Source organism: Zerene cesonia, chromosome 10 (assembly GCF_012273895.1).
Source record: "Zerene cesonia ecotype Mississippi chromosome 10, Zerene_cesonia_1.1, whole genome shotgun sequence".
Lineage (NCBI taxonomy): Eukaryota > Metazoa > Arthropoda > Insecta > Lepidoptera > Pieridae > Zerene > Zerene cesonia.
Genome location: NC_052111.1, coordinates 1,195,314 through 1,211,639, shown reverse-complemented (window position 1 = coordinate 1,211,639; position 16,326 = coordinate 1,195,314). Strand labels below are relative to the sequence as shown.

General features: G+C 34.0%; 2 protein-coding genes across 9 annotated transcripts; one reads left to right on the top strand and one right to left on the bottom strand.

The window, feature by feature from the left end:
* The first annotated feature begins 36 nt into the window (after positions 1-36).
* LOC119829398 (peptide chain release factor 1) lies at positions 37-2,012 on the top strand. The gene is made up of 2 exons (XM_038351878.1): positions 37-1,127; positions 1,316-2,012. The coding sequence occupies exons 1-2, from the start codon at positions 162-164 to the stop codon at positions 1,541-1,543; spliced, it is 1,194 nt and encodes a 397-aa protein (XP_038207806.1). The 5' UTR covers positions 37-161; the 3' UTR covers positions 1,544-2,012.
* LOC119829397 (voltage-dependent calcium channel subunit alpha-2/delta-3) lies at positions 2,012-16,209 on the bottom strand. Of its 8 annotated transcripts, none has more exons than XM_038351870.1 (28): positions 15,932-16,209; positions 15,694-15,775; positions 14,635-15,007; positions 14,402-14,533; positions 14,070-14,329; positions 13,852-13,998; positions 13,655-13,768; positions 12,850-13,032; positions 12,630-12,764; positions 12,468-12,560; positions 12,003-12,059; positions 11,328-11,354; positions 10,461-10,541; positions 9,959-10,033; positions 9,741-9,845; positions 9,595-9,666; positions 9,103-9,311; positions 8,510-8,664; positions 7,920-7,970; positions 7,506-7,599; positions 6,060-6,161; positions 5,359-5,626; positions 5,033-5,155; positions 4,828-4,953; positions 4,576-4,684; positions 3,750-3,767; positions 2,799-3,202; positions 2,012-2,570 (listed from the first exon to the last, which is right to left on the bottom strand). In XM_038351870.1, exons 1-28 carry the CDS (start codon positions 16,033-16,035, stop codon positions 2,481-2,483), a joined length of 3,789 nt encoding a protein of 1,262 aa, XP_038207798.1. In that variant the 5' UTR covers positions 16,036-16,209; the 3' UTR covers positions 2,012-2,480. The 8 variants fall into 8 exon arrangements, with proteins under 8 accessions (XP_038207798.1, XP_038207797.1, XP_038207799.1 ...); XM_038351869.1 differs by having other exon boundaries at positions 13,649-13,768; positions 15,932-16,208; XM_038351871.1 differs by having other exon boundaries at positions 7,920-7,961; positions 13,649-13,768; positions 15,932-16,208.
* Positions 16,210-16,326: the final 117 nt, after the last annotated feature.

Below are 16,326 nucleotides of genomic sequence, written 5' to 3'. Positions count from 1 at the left end.
TAGCACATATGTCAAAATCTACAAAATGTCAATTCTCAATTGTCAAAAGTTGATTTGAAAAATTCATCAAGTGCAAAACAAGACAATAATAAATTTGTAAATTATTCTGATTTTCAAAACTACATATTAAAAGCTTTAACGAGAAATTCTATTTTTAAATAATGCTACGTTCAGGATTACCCTTCTTGCGATCCCTATATCACAAAGAAAGGTATTTATTAATCCACAAATATTATTCTCAAAACGTTTTAAATGTAACTGATCCAGCAGTGCAAACTTATCTAAAACATTTAATGATTGAATATGATACACTCCATATAAAAGCAAGAAGGACTGCTGAAGAATCTAGACGCATGCAAGAAATTAAACCTGTAGTTAGTGTGCTTGAGCAACGAATCGCTCTATTTGACAGCATCGAATCACTCAAAGAATTGAACAAGAAAGACCAAAAGGATGAAGAAATAAAGCAAATGATTAAAGAAGAAGCTCAAATATACCTCGGTCGTCTTAAAGAGGTAGACACAGATTTGCAGGCGATTCTTTTAGAGCCATATTTATCTAACGGAGGAGTGATATTAGAGGTTACGGCAGGTGCCGGAGGTCAAGAAGCTATGCTATTTGCTCGAGAACTCTTCAACTTGTATGAAGCATATGCCCAATACAAGGAATGGGAAGTTGACATAGCATCTGTTGAAAAATCAGATCTTGGCGGTGTTCGTAAAGCGTCAATGTTGATAAAGGGGCTTGGTGCCCCAGAACTAATGAAAATGGAAGCTGGTGTACATAGAGTACAAAGAATTCCAGTCACAGAGAGAGGTGGTAGGATTCATACCAGCACAGTTTCTGTCGCAGTATTACCACAAGCTACTGAAGTTGATCTGGAGATACCTGAGCGAGATGTAACCATTGAAACAAAGCGAGCAAGTGGTGCCGGAGGGCAGCATGTAAATACTACAGACAGTGCAGTGAGAATCACTCATATTCCCACAGGAACTGTTGTTGAATGTCAACAAGGCAGATCGCAGATAAAGAATAGAGAGATTGCAATGGAAAAACTTAGAGCTGTATTGCTTCAGAAACAAATTGATGAACAGTCCTCCAAAATTAACAGTGAAAGGAAATCTCAGGTAAGCGTACAGGAGGTTCTATGTTCTGTATGCATTATTTTTTGTGTATGTTAGGCAATATTTTAAATAAGATATAATTTTTGGTGTTTAAAAATATAACAGATTCATAAAAAACAATTTAATGATCTAATTTTCAAAATCCAATCTAATAAAAAGTAGATATTAAAACAAGTAAAATGTCTTTACAGGTGGGCTCCAGCAATCGCAATGAGAAGATAAGAACCTACAACTATCCTCAAGATCGTGTGACGGAGCACAGAGATGGAGGCATTAACATACCGAGCCTCAAAGTGTTTATGCAAGGCGGGGAACACTTGGAGCAACTTCAGGAATCACTTCTTAGACAGCATCGATATGAAGTGCTGATGGCTGAGGTGAATGACTTTATTAATAAAAACAAAATACCTAATGTTTAATGAATGAATAAATAAAATTTGATAAGTTATTTAAATTCGCAAAAATACCTGTTAATAATATAATATATAGTAAAATTTGGATATAAATTGATTACTTGAAGTTTTTTGTAGTATACATACAATTATTTTTATTGTGACATAATTTAAGTGTCTTCATGCCTCATGAATTGCAAAAGTGTTGATCTACTTATTAATATATAAAGTAACTAGTGGTCTGCCCTGGACTAATCCATGTTACATATATAGCCTATAGCACTTGGGGATCATGTGTTCATCAAACAATGTACCTAATATTGTTTAAAATTGGACCAGTAGTTACTGAGATTTGTATGTTCAAACAAATAAGCACACTGATATTATTATAATGTTGATTTTGTACATAGAATAATAATATGTATTTTAGCTTAGTATGTTAAATTAGTGTAGTGTTATGTTATTTTAAATAAATAAAACAATTATTTTGTTTTCATAAATATATTTTATTTGTACAGAACAATATTTATTATTTAAAATTTAAAAGTATCTTAATTAAAGACAATAATTTATCATTAAAATCTGATATGAAGTACAACTGATCGCAGAATATTGTAATAATTCCATCCTAGATTGTGATCATTTGTCACAAGGACGGAATATGTTTATAAAATAAATAAATAATTTGACATAACATCATTTATAATCTCTTACTGTTAGGGAATAAATAATTACTCTGTTACATAATAAATTTCCTAAAACACATAATAAATAATATATTAACTGATATGAGAATGCCAACATATGGATGGCACCTTGGGAGTATATTTAAAACCTCTTTGGAGTGACACACAAAAACATTGATATGTTAAAAGACATGTCTAAGATTACACAAAGCTTGATTGTAGAATAGGATTTAAAACAACTATGACATTTATTATCATTTCACATTGATTTAAAATGCTTATATCCAGAGAATGAGTATGCTAAGGGGTATCCACAACATGTTCCGATTGATTAGGCTGCCACGACCACACATGTCTATGTTGCTTTCCTATAAATAAAACAATACAAAATGAAAATGGTTGATAAATTGATGATTTTTACTATAAATGTATGTAGTGACAGATGTAATTTACGTATTTTTCAATATGATGCTTTCCTCAGGTAAATTTTTATTCATTTGCAATCATTTTTTTACTTCAATATGCTCAAATAAGTTTTTTCAAAAAGGTTTTTTTCTTACTTTAATACGCTCAAATAATAATTTACGCAGACCTACCTCTGTATGATTACGGATACACGATGCTGGGGTCTTTCTATATAAGGGATGCTTATGTTTTAAGCAAGGCAACGACTCATTGTATTGCACCTCTGTAGGATCTATAGATGCTATCGACACATCTTTCTTGGCGCACATTCCATCTACAACCACCAGCAGCATGTTTGTATAGTTGACTAACTGAGCATAAAATGGCCGCATACATTCATTTAACGGCTTGTTCAGTTTCGCATCCAAATTCTTATAATCCATCTGATACAAATACATTTCTCGGTCACAAGGCGTAGGCCGGGTTCTATTAATGAGGACTAGTTTTTCAAAATCCCTTTCGTGGATTCGCGTTGGCGGCTTTGGCATCGACGGATCGTCTGTGTCTTCGTCATTCTCGTAGTTTTGATATGCCACTGCGTAATAAAAAATATTGTAACGAAAGTTTTCAAATTGTGCAAAGAATGGAGAAATGAATGGATTTATCGTCGAACCACAATGAATCAAAGGAATGATATAAAGGTTAAAAAGATCCAAAAAAGAGGAAAGTATTTTGGAAAAAATTTAAACAGCAATCAACTGGCAACATGCTAATAAAATGTACCGTTATATATTACAATGTCAATAGTAATGGAGGAATGAAATAAATCGTAGGCTCAAGCTTTCATAAACTTTATTTTTATGGAGAGGAAGCTTTGAAAATTTATTTTACGACCATTATGTAGGAGTGAATAATTTAACATGCAGAGACGACTTTCACTCGTAACACTACTACAGTCCTTCCAAAATCCTCACATTTCGTTCATGTGTGAATCGAATCAATGATTAATCACTTGGAGGTAACTCGAATCTACGAATCATGCACATTCCGAAATATAATCTACAAAAGGTCATAATACAAGATGATAATCAAGCATCCAATTTTGCCTTGAGAAGACACTACGGTGCTCGTACTAAACTCACCAGTGGATGTAACAAACTCTGAAAACAAGATGGAGTCGTTACTACTAACGTTCAACTTTCATCTACGACCAATCAGACTCCATATCCACAATTTCAAATTCTAAATTTAAACTAGTTCCATTTGGAAAACATTTCGAGCACTCACATGCGCCCAGAAGTGGAAAGGTCAGAAGTTTGTGTCAGAATAGTGCAGTTTACTTATTGAAAAATCCCTAATAAATCCCTTAGAAGCAAACATTAATTTCAACATCGATAGCATTTTAAGCAGTGGAAATTTAAGGAACATTGATAGCTTTTTTATAATTAAAACTTATTTTTCTGCATCCAATGTATATATTTATAGCTTAGCTCGAATAGGATTTTCATTTTGCAGTGCTCGTTGTTATACAATTAACAGATCATGCTCACAACGCGCAAGAATAACAGATTGCTGTTATCTAACAATCATTAAGTGTAGCTAGAAGGATGCAAACATTTGTTTTCATTGCTAAGAACGTCTTAATGGCTAACATATAAGGTTAACTATGCAATGAAGTTGCTTATTTTACAAGTATAATCTACACATTATTAAAAATAAACAGGCAGCCTTCTTGTCTCTTTTCTTCCTGTGCAATAGGTATAATAAATATTACTTTATTTTACGTTTTACGCCGATATTGATCATCCTGTAATCTAAGTAGCTAACATTTACTCATAGTCTTGTAGTATCAGTTCAAAAACCAGAATTTACCGTCCAGGAATCTAACCTGAACCAAACAATCTTCTAGCTACGCTTGTTAGGCAAAACGACATGTAACATTTATTTGAATAAATTAAACGATCTTACCATCATCGAAGGAATAACTCGATTGCGCGACACTCAATGAAATTGAGTTATACAACCAGATTGACGTTGTGACGAACCAGGACATAATGAGACGCAGGTTTTGTATTGGCTGAAAATTCGTTGTGAGGTTATGTTTAGACAATAAACTAGTAGAAGACATATAGACATTTAGAAATCATGCTTTTTTGTTTTCTGAAATATCGACATTAATATTATCTGCCGCATCTGCTATATTACGTAATTATTACAAACCGTTCGTATCGTAGAAGCTGGATTGGTGATTTTCTTCTCCCTGAAGCAGACCGCCTGGTAATCAATTACATGAACCGTCCTAAACACTTCGTCCTCCACCAGTCTCAACATAATATCTGGTCGAATCTGTGTATCAATATTCGATCTTTAAAATATATATCTTCTAATGGAGAGGAGAGAAAACTTTAGGTGCAAGCGGTTATACCTTTCCAAAGAATTGTCCGGTCTGTGTTTCATCTTTGCTGACAACGATCCAGCCGTTGCTGTCGACTAAGTAACAATCCCAGTCGTCTGAAGCACACGTGACACATTCTTTGGTATGTTCACACTGGAAATTATTTTTAATTAAATAAACAGAAAAGTAATCACATAATATGATATGATCCAATCCATAAAAGAGCTTCAATTTTGAATGTCTGTATGAATGGTCAATACTTTTTCTGCGTTCCACTTTCAAACCAATAGAAGATCGTCGGATAGGATAAAGATGGGTCAAATTGGGTACATACATAAAATCATAATTCAACTTACAGAAGATGTGATATTTGTAAACCATTCAGTCAATCGTTCATGTTTGAACTGAAAGCCAACAACCGCCGCTGGTGCCTTCCTATGTCCGTCAGTGTGGAACACTGCATGCGAAGCCGTCACCATCGCCAGGCTGACGTTAAGGGGGAATTTTTCCGTGTTCATTTCAACGCTATAGACGTAGCTAAGTGGGTCGATGTAGTGTTGCTCTACTGCTCTGCGGTACCAGACTTCGTCGATTGCGTGGGGCCACTGTTTTCCAAATTCCACCCTGGATTGGATAGATTAAAATTTAATTGAATTTAAAATGCATTATTGAATTATTCATCATCATCATCATCATCATCTCATATATGTTCCAAGTACAGGGAAACAGGCCTTCTGTGAGGGGACATAATCCAAAACGCTGACCGCGTACGGGTTGGCAGATGTCACCGTTTTGAGCAGTGGTGATATTATCCACATGCGCAGATTATTTTAAAAATTAATTTATTTCCTACACGCTAGCCTGGTCTCGATTCTTATCGATTTTATCCGCCGACCTCACCACTGAGCCACCACTGCTTTTATTCATAGAGAACTCTATTTGCCTAATAGATAAGTAAAATTCCAAAGTAATTTCTATTATTGGTATAATGAAATATAATTCAGAGGATATGTTTATTTTCCACTTGTAATTACCAAACGCAAAGGTTTTTACTTACTTTTCATCATGTTCTTTTGGGGGGTGAGTTTGCCATCTTGTCAATCCGCTGTGTGTTGCCAGAAAAGCAACGATGTAGCCGAAACGTTGAATGAATTCAGCCCTATGAACAAAATGTTTGATTTTAATTTGGTTAACAATACTTTTTTTTTTCGACCAGAATGGGAAAAAGTTAGCTCATTGTGCTTATAAACAATCTTCACGTTTCCAGCAACAATCTGACTGTAGTCTTAAAAAGGGTAGTAAGTTTCAACCGAAGAGAATTGTCAAAAATAAAAGTCTTATAAACCTATGCTTAACACGGTATAATAGCAGACATAAACCTTCTACTAATACACAAATTGAAGTTTAATCGCACCTATCAAAAGGTATATATATGCTTATTGTAGTACCTCCTAAAACTTTGTCTTCCTGTAAAATTTTTAACGACAAGAAATCCAAAGCAAGCAAGGAAACACAACACCTTTTACTTACACCTCCTTGGCAGCATACAATTAAAACACATACTATCGTGTATTCGTAATGATTGAAAAAAAATTGGAGGCATAACTGCAACTTAATGACAGACGGAAAGAAGATACCTACTTGAAGTATTTCAAGATTTTGCTGGCACTAATATTGTCTCAGATATTTACAGTTTAAAAGTTTTTACGAGAGAAAATAACAAAGAATTTTGTCACAGCATTCAGAATGCAAAAGTAGTCTACCTAGAAAATATTTTTGTAGGTATTTAGATACACGAAAACCCACGTGTTCGTAAACGAAGAATGTATGTTTCCGATATAGCAATTAAAAAAGGTCAAATTGTTTAGAATATTTTAAAAATTATCTTTGAAATTTATTTTATATATATGTGTGTATATATATAGTAATGTATCTTTCTTAATTTTATAAGAGAATAGAATGTCCATTCAAAAGCCGTACATACAGAGGTACACATCATGCAAATTGGAGTAGGGCTATACTTTACCTCGGCAACAATCCAATCACTTTTGTCAATGGGCTATCCAGGCGGAATAACAAAATGTATGTGCAAAATAAGTTATTTGTGCATGGACATAGAGTACATTATACAATGTAGTCGTCTACAATAATTTACACCTTTGGAGCAAATTGATTACACAAGATAAAACAAGATTTAAACTATATACCTTCTTAAAATAATATAAATTGTAGGAAGCCTATGCCAAATACAAATAGACGTAAGTACAGAACACAGAAGTTGTTTTTATGTTAACTTCGTGTAAATAAAAACCGAAAACGATCATTTGAAAATTTGCGATAATGATATAACAAAGCTCTACCGCTTAAAAGGTACTAAATCGTATTATTATGAAACACTTGCGTATATGTGAATTATTGTAGTCGCCCGAATTTGTACTAAGGAGGAACAAATGTATTGAATCGGGACTGGTATATCAATAAAACTATAAAATAGGATACTCACGCTTTCTCATCCGATGCTGATTCTGCTATGCTTTTATTGAACCAGGCTGTATTTCGCGCGTCGTACACCAGAGCTTGCATTAATCCATGGTCGCCTATGTAAGACAATAGTATGAGAATCACGAAGGTTTTTAAAACACAACCAGTAATGTATGTATTAATGAATTGATTACTTTAAGCAATTTTCATGTGAAGCTTTTGAATCGTTTATAACAATTTTGAGTGATGGCACGTGATAGCATTGTTTGTTTGATTTTTTTATTAAATCATTCACCATTTACATGCGGTTACATAGCAATAAGCGTATACTTGGTTACAAATATACGTCTAAAATGGTAAATCTATAAAATAGGTAGGTAGCTATCTATGTCTGTCTGTTGGTAAGTCTACGTTTTTACTAGAATCACGAACTTACAATAATATTCATTCCTTTGAGCAGCTTTGTTCCTTTCGCCATCTACAGAGCCTATAATGTGAAAGTATCCGTCAAAAAAATTATGAAGCAATGCAGCGTTTCTAACGTATTAAATACACAATGGACACGTATTAGTATATACTTATTGATACAAAATACAAAGATGGTCTGTACACACATATAAGTTAATAAAAACTATTCAAAACTTACCGTTGGTTCCCAGAAACACTTAAATTTTTAGGTGTACAATTATTATTACATTTGAATTTACTAGAATATGAAATAGTGAAAAAAAGTACTAAGTTATGGTCTAAGGGAATTTAGAGGATATCTGTAAGGATCGGGGTTCTCAGAAGAAAAAAAGAAATAAAAATTTATAAATAAAAACCTTCTAGTACAATTTTTAAAAATGTGTAAAATTTTTACAATAAAACACGTCATGCATGCATCATAATATATTATAATTTATAGTCGTTTTAATTTCGACATAATAATTGCAGGGCTTAAACGTTAACGTGTCCTTCATGCGAATACAGGTTTTGCATAATTAATTGTGAGAGTGTAGGAATGCTTGTATCTAATATTACTACCATTGTGCCTGTCATGGCCGGGTTTATTTTTGTGGTGTTCTGGCGGGCGGGGCTTGGCCGGCCACCGCCAGCCAGGCTTGGCCACGCGCTCCAAGAAGTATAGCAATTCTTCTTCGGGCGACGAAAATGTACGCTCATAATGACGACAGTACAGCCTGTGGAATACGTGTCGTAAATTGAAAATTCTAGGAAAGTTTAGAAATTAAAGACTACCAGCTAGCGTGGTCACAGGGAGAAGGTTCCCCATTAAATAGTCTTTCATTTCTAAACGTATAAAAGTTGTGTTTTCTGCCTTTCTTAAATTGTGTGAGTAAAATGTAATGAAGAAAATTTAATACGAGTTGTAAATAGCACGATTTAGACTTTTGAGAGAGAAATACGATTTGGAATGTAGAAGCTATAGGCTAATTTGATAATGATGTTGTCCCCTTCCAAAAATCTATTAGGGTGACGAGTTTTAATAATTTACGGTAAGTTACCGCAGATGTCTAAATCAACGGGGAAGTTAATAAGGATTTTTAGTGATATTTGGATAAGTTCTCTTCGGATAGTAGCTTAGAAAATAGATGGTGTAATCCTTGTTAATAACTCACCAGTCAGGATGCACACTCCATTTATCCGACAGATATTGTTTTGCAGATATATTCTTAGAAGAGGTTAGTGACAATCGATGAATGTCGTCAGTGGGCGGTGGAGTTATACGATGTCGGCCATAGTTCTCCGGTATAGTGACCACCAGAGTGAACGGGGAGTCACTGATGCCGGTCCAGAAGTAGTGCTTCTTACCGCGGGATACTCTTTTCTAAAATGATTCATGGCACAAAGAGGTTATATTTTAAGACATAGAACATTTATGGTGAGATCATGTGATGTGCAATTTAAATCGGTTTAATGAGAAGAAAAAAGTATGGTTCATGAAGATGAATAGTTTATTTTTCTAATGTATTGATTTTATGTCATCGGCGCCTATGTCTAACCGGTAAATATAGAATGAAATCTTGGTTGACATCACTTGTATTTTTAAATTTTCCTTTAAATTCCTCATCGAAAAAAAGAGAAGTTCTGGCGTTATAAAATACACTTACCATGTCATCCATATGGTATTTTACACTCATTATTTTATTGCCCGTTTTCTGATCGATTATTTCTTGCCGCAACTATAATCGAACCAAGTTGTTAAATATGTAATCGATAAAACAACGAAAGATATAACCATTATCTAAGAACTTACGGCAGTTAATTCTTTGCTAAAGTTTCGAGGGCTCCTATCATCATCAAACAATTCAACTTCGATCATGTCCACACTGTTGTAGCTTGGCTTTAGAATTTGTTGAAACTGTTGGGAAAATAAACATCTCAGCTCCATTTCTTTTAATTGCAGTTATATTAAATCTATAAACTTGGCTATTGTATTTAACTCTAAAATATTAATTTATAGGCATGACTTACCACAGGTCTCAAATCTGGATGTATCAAAATATAACCGTTGTTGGTGACCATAAAAGCATAACCGTTTACTCCAATCTGAAAAACGAGTATAAAATAGATAATCACTTTTAACAAGAAATTAAATCGTCTTATGGTCAGAACTAGATTAAATTAAAATGGGACTACATGGGAGGCACCAACTTTCAAATGAAAAAAGAATCACAAAAAACGGTTCACCAGTAAAAACCTATGAGGTACCAATAAAAAAAATACAGTCCAACTCAACAACAATTGATCAACTCCTCCTTTTTTAAAGTCGGTTGAAAATCATATCAATTCCCATATATATTATATCCAGATAAAAGCAGAAGTTTGCAAAGCTTGACTTGGTAGTTAACTAAAAAAAAGGGAAATTTTTGGACAAGTCCGGCACAGTAAGTAAATAATGTGGTGTAAAAACGCATTTAGTTTAAATAGACAACTCATTACGATTACTTGAAACCACATTATAAATAACGCATACCTTATATGGTGTCATAAGAGCCTGTATCTCGGACAATGGTACGTCTGTCCCTGCCACTCCTAGCAGTCTAGCAATTCGCATCTGGAACCACGCTCAACGTTAGTGCGAAGCAAATTCTTTAAATGTTTAATCTTAGACTACAGTATAATATATCATACAAACAAATATTGTAAATCAAATAATTAAATGGACATCATTACTTTAATCAATAGGTATTTTAACGTTGAATCTATAATATCTAGAAAATAAAAAATACAAAGTTAATAAATAGGATAAAACATGGCCTTCTCATAGGCAACCATTATAATTATTGCTTGTAAGTATATAGTTTTAAAATTACAGTATTCTTATTACTATTGTTAATAATATAAATACTTCTAATTAATAAATTCATCAATTCTAGCAAGTAATCTGGCTAATATCTACGCCCCGTTAGTATAAAACATGATTTAATAAAATTCTACATAATACATGAGTTTTAACCATCTAATTGATTATGTTATTAATATATATGTATAATTATAAAACTTTCTAGCAAGAACTACATAAAAAAATTCATAATACCACATTTCAGTGTGTTTAGCTACAACTCGATCTAAAAACTATTTTTTTCTATATGAGTAACCTTTCACATAGTCCAGTAAGATGCTGTTAGAATTTAGTTAATATTGGTAATGCTTTCAAAATGTTTTTGAGTACTGTCTTGGAGCACTGCTTGATTTGTGGCTCCTGTGAATATCGATTTGAAACAATTATTTTATTAATTTCTTAGTTAGTTAAAATGCTAAATAATTAATCACAGAAATCCTTCCAGGCTGTCCTGCCACTCTTCACCTTTCAATCAAATCTAAGAGAGCGAGGGCCTACCTCTTTCTGGCCGTTTTCCTCTACAGACTGCGATTGGTTGTGGACGTACGAATGCAATAAAATATAATAACATGTAGGTAAATGCATTATAACAAACACTCTAGAAATCAAAAATATCCCATCTATCAATGAGATAACTTATATGTACACTAAAAATTGTTAACATATTAAAAAATTCTGTCATTCTTAAAAATAACATTACTTCAATAAATAAAAGCCCCATACGTCTCAAAAGTCGGGCTGAACGAAATTCTTAGTGAAAAATATTTACATTTACTTCTGATAATACAAGTCATTTAAGATGTCTCTACGAAGACATCGCTAAATTCAGGCAATAGTACTTTATCTGTTAGATAGTGTGCGTAATACAGATCATAATTCTTGCACAGAAACAATTCACTCGGTAATAAGTATTGAAAATTGATTCATAGCACCCTAATGGTCTACGCCTACAACTAGTAGAAACTACACTACAATAAGCCAAGAGGGTTGAACAACACATTTTGCAGTCGGCGAGCGACTGCGATGGCCGTCATCTATCGAGGACAGATGCATCGCTAACGGGGCCAAATAAGACTTTACCGTTACTGAAATCCAAAAACTAAATCATAAAAACTCTCATGTATCTTGCAAAAACTTTACATTAAAATCATCAAAATTTTCTAAGTGTAGTACCTCTTTTGTAACTGATACCCAGTAAGCTTCATTTATCAGTACATTCTCTGTGATGTTCTGAGGGGAAACCATCAAAGAAAATTGATTACTATTAAAAGGCAATGTATTAGGTTAATATACATAATGAATGGCTTAACACGAAATACAGCAATAAGGAGATACAGCTTACGCCCAACAATGAGGTAACGTAAAAGCCAATCTGTAAAAATCGTCCGAAATAAACGTTTGTTTTTGACATGCACAATATAAATTTTGAATTTGGAAAATATGTTAATTTGGGATCATCGTCATTTAGAAAGAGAAAAAACTTATAGTTGTACAGTTGCAGTTCAGAAATATTTCGAACAATCGCTTCCGTTTATTCTTCTACCGTTATTTCTCTTTCGTAAATGCGTATTTTTTATTAAGAGGGAATGTTTAAAAATTCATTTGTATGTACAAATAGTATTAAAAACGAAACCTTACCTCGTTATGTCGAAGATCGTAAACAGGCATGGACACTGACGTCATAAGCTGATATTGAGAATTACCAAGCTCACTATATTGACCTTGTTTCATCTAAAATCAACGTCACTGTGTATTACAAGTTTTATTTCCATTATATAACATTAAATGCTATTTATTAACCTGAGTGATTTTCCAGCGTCGATTTTGTTCTTTCTCTGAATTAAAGAGAACTTTATCTCGCCGTTGACTCATGAAGCGTTCCTTCTGCTCCGCTCGTTCTCTCTGCTCCCATAAGTAATCAGCTACTTTTGGATCCTAAAGAAGGATTAAGATGTCACATAATCACATGACAGAATGTCCTATACAGGTATTGTGAGCAAGATTCTCATGATAAACGTACCGTAACATTTGCATAAACAGGGGTCCATACGACGGGGTGTTTTTCTCGTTGCAGCACAAGTGGTCGAGCTAGCACGTTCACATGTTCTAGCACTCGTTCCCGCACCTCAGCCAAAGTACTGAGGTGCACATAGTAGCCCCTGTTTGCGCAGGCCATCCACTTTACCTCCCTCACATCTGCCACCTGATAACCTCAATACATTATTGTATACCGCCTATAGAATGTTTGGATTAGAGTGCATTGTGTGTACGTGATATATGTTATGCTCTATGAAGCGTCATGTTTCATCTAAATGTGTCACTGTGCTTGGTTTGGCTATATAGGTATGAATGATGTTGCTTTAAAATAAAAATGTTCGCTTCTAAATTTAACGTATTCCATGTACCTACGCAGTTTATTTAATTCGCTAGTAAACTATGAAAAGAAATAAATAGATGTAATGATTAAGTACTAACTATTGATTTGCGTATAAAATAAATCTGTTCTAAAGTTTGTGTGAGAAAAGAAAGTATATTAAGAGGAACATAAAAAACGAATACAATTACATCACAGACATTCACAGACTATCACAATCAAGCATAAACTAATCTAAAAGCAAAAGCATTATGAAAGTATGGAAGTTGGATAACAGAATACGATGAGCCATGCAGACGACAAGAGGTATGTAAGATTTGGCTTATAGTACGTTCTAAATAGACAGTAAGTACCACATTCAAGGAGTACTGGTAGAAGACAGAAAGGAAGGCATTATGCAGGTCGCACAATGACTACAACACAGTAATACCTGGAGTGGTACTACCTTTACCTCGCGACCTATCAGGTACGTGAACACCCTCACCGGGGTGTCGTACTTCCAGTTGTACTTCTCGAATAGCTCTTTGTAATTATATGGGACTCCATCCGTTACTAACATAATTGCCTAAACGTGAAAGGACAGAACCAAGTTATTAAACTATTTTTAAAACATTTCTAAGCAATTTGTTTATTCTGTATTAATATTACCTGATTGCAATTAGCGCCACCACTATTGTTTCTATATATTTCGAGGAGATCAAATGCTCTGGTTAGTGCTGCTGAAAAGTTAGCTATTTCCATGGTCTCGAAATTTTCCAATGCCAATTTTAGCTCCCGAATATTTCCTAATGTCGCCTGTATTTTAAAGAATTAATATAATGATCATTTTAGGCAAAACATACGAATGTGTGAATTTTCTCTCTTACTTGAACCAAGGAGTCCTCAAAGCAAGGTACAATTTCCTCAACAGTATCGGCGAAGGTCATAACGTTAACAAAATCATTGTTTCCGAGAGTATCAAGTATATTAGTGACCACGTGCTTAGCTATGTCTCGCCTTTGACCAGTCATAGAACCGCTCCGGTCGACTAATACGATTACATCTTTCGGACTTGCTGCAGCTTCCATGTACCAAGCTCTTGTGCGGCAGTCGTATATATCAACTGGGTCTGCTCGCCATTTCATTGCTATATAACAATAAAATGTATTTCAGTTCCAGCTCAAACAAAATAAATATAAGGTTGAAATTCTGTTGATACCTGGATAATGCCTCATGAAACCAGTGGAACTGCCGAAATATTGCCATGAAAGCGTAGGATCACTTTGATAATTATTTATGAAATGTGTATCCAACCCTTCAGACCAATGAATTCCTTTTATTACCTCCGGAGCTGAAACCACGATGATCAAAATCAGTTTAATTATAAATGAAAATAGTAAGCAAAATATTCAAATTATCATTATATTAAATTTTCCTGTAAACACCACATACCCCAAGCATAAACATTAGTTGGCACATGAACGCTGCTCAAATTTGTATTCACTGGTATGTTGGAAAAATGTGCATTTTGTTGTAGGTGTGCATTCTTCGATGGCGGGCGGACGATCCAATTCTCCATGTTAAAATCGGGCTCCGGTGTAGTAGTAATGGAGTCATCATATAGGTCTTCCATCTCCTTGCTATTATAGAATTGAAAATCTTCAGGTACCGGTTCGTTTTGTTTATCGAAAGCCATATTTTCAGCGGCTTCCACGATTCTTTTCACTGCGCTGATTTTCAATTCCATCATAGCCCTTATATCGTCCGCCATACTCTGCACCAACTTTTCGCCATCCCGGGACTCTATCTGGGCTGACTTCCAACTCTGGTGTATACAAACAAATTTCATTATATTGGTACAAATACCACGTAAAGTAAGACGAAATCAAATAATGGAATTTACATGAAGTAAGACGCTTTATTATTACGTAACAAAATTAAAAAATATGTTGTAAGTGAAATAGCTATGTTCCTATGTACCTATAGAGAAATTAATATAAAAATAGTTTCGTAATAGCCAATAATTTCTAATCTACCTACATGTTTGCATTAATAATTGCTTACTTGAACACATCGTTATGTTGGTGTATAGCAAGTTAAATTCAAGATAATACTTAACTGTAGGTTTTTTTTAGATTTGAATATGGGACTCCTACTTACATAACTAAGCGATAAAAGACGCCTAATGAACATATAATATTTTGACTATATAAATCACTACAATAAATTTTTTTAAAATCAGACTACAAATAAGTTTTTTTTTTTTTTATAGATAGATTGATTCAAGAGGAAGGTTTATATGTATAATAACATCTATAGTACTACTCCGTATTCAGCGCGTGCGACGCCGAAGGCAAAAGCTAGTATTACATAAAAATAATGACTGATAGATATCAATCAGTCATGAAGTCCAAAGTGAAGGCACAAATTTTGTTGTCTCATTCTAGAAAATGCTATATGAAATCGCCAGTAATATAAAAAGATGATATATTATAATAAATTGACACTTACGTCCTCAACCTCCTTCTTTCGCGTAATAAACTCTCCAAAATGATATAATTCAGTTCCAAGCTTAACTCCCCAACCCTGTACTCTGCAATTCATCGATGCATATATTGATATGTTAATTGCAACTAAGTATAATTTAGCATTAATTATTATTGATTAGCTGATTATATATTGATTCAGGTATGGTTTTTGAATTTCCCTAATATACTTAATAATATTTCAGTATTGAAATGATACTTACGAGTTGAGCGAAATGCGCGTATTGGGTACATGTTGAGCACTTGCTGTAAAATTCGATTTCAAAGACAAAAGTAGAAGCAGTATAACAATAGCACGATAGCACATTAGAGATCCCGAATCCAGCCAATATTAATTACTCCCTTAGTTTAAATCCCCATACATATTGTCTAGCAGGACACCAGTTGCTCGCGATGTGGTGTGGTGAATTTTCAGTTGCGTTTTGATCGACTTAGGGAGTGCTCAATAAGTGGTAGCAGGGATAATATCAATAGCAAGGTGGGCGCAAACTCAAACTGCAATCCACGCATGCGCTCTGCAGTACCTGCGCGGTAAGATTAACGTAACTTCGTAGTTATGTAGGTACATATGCAATAGGTACTACTTTCTGATAGGGAC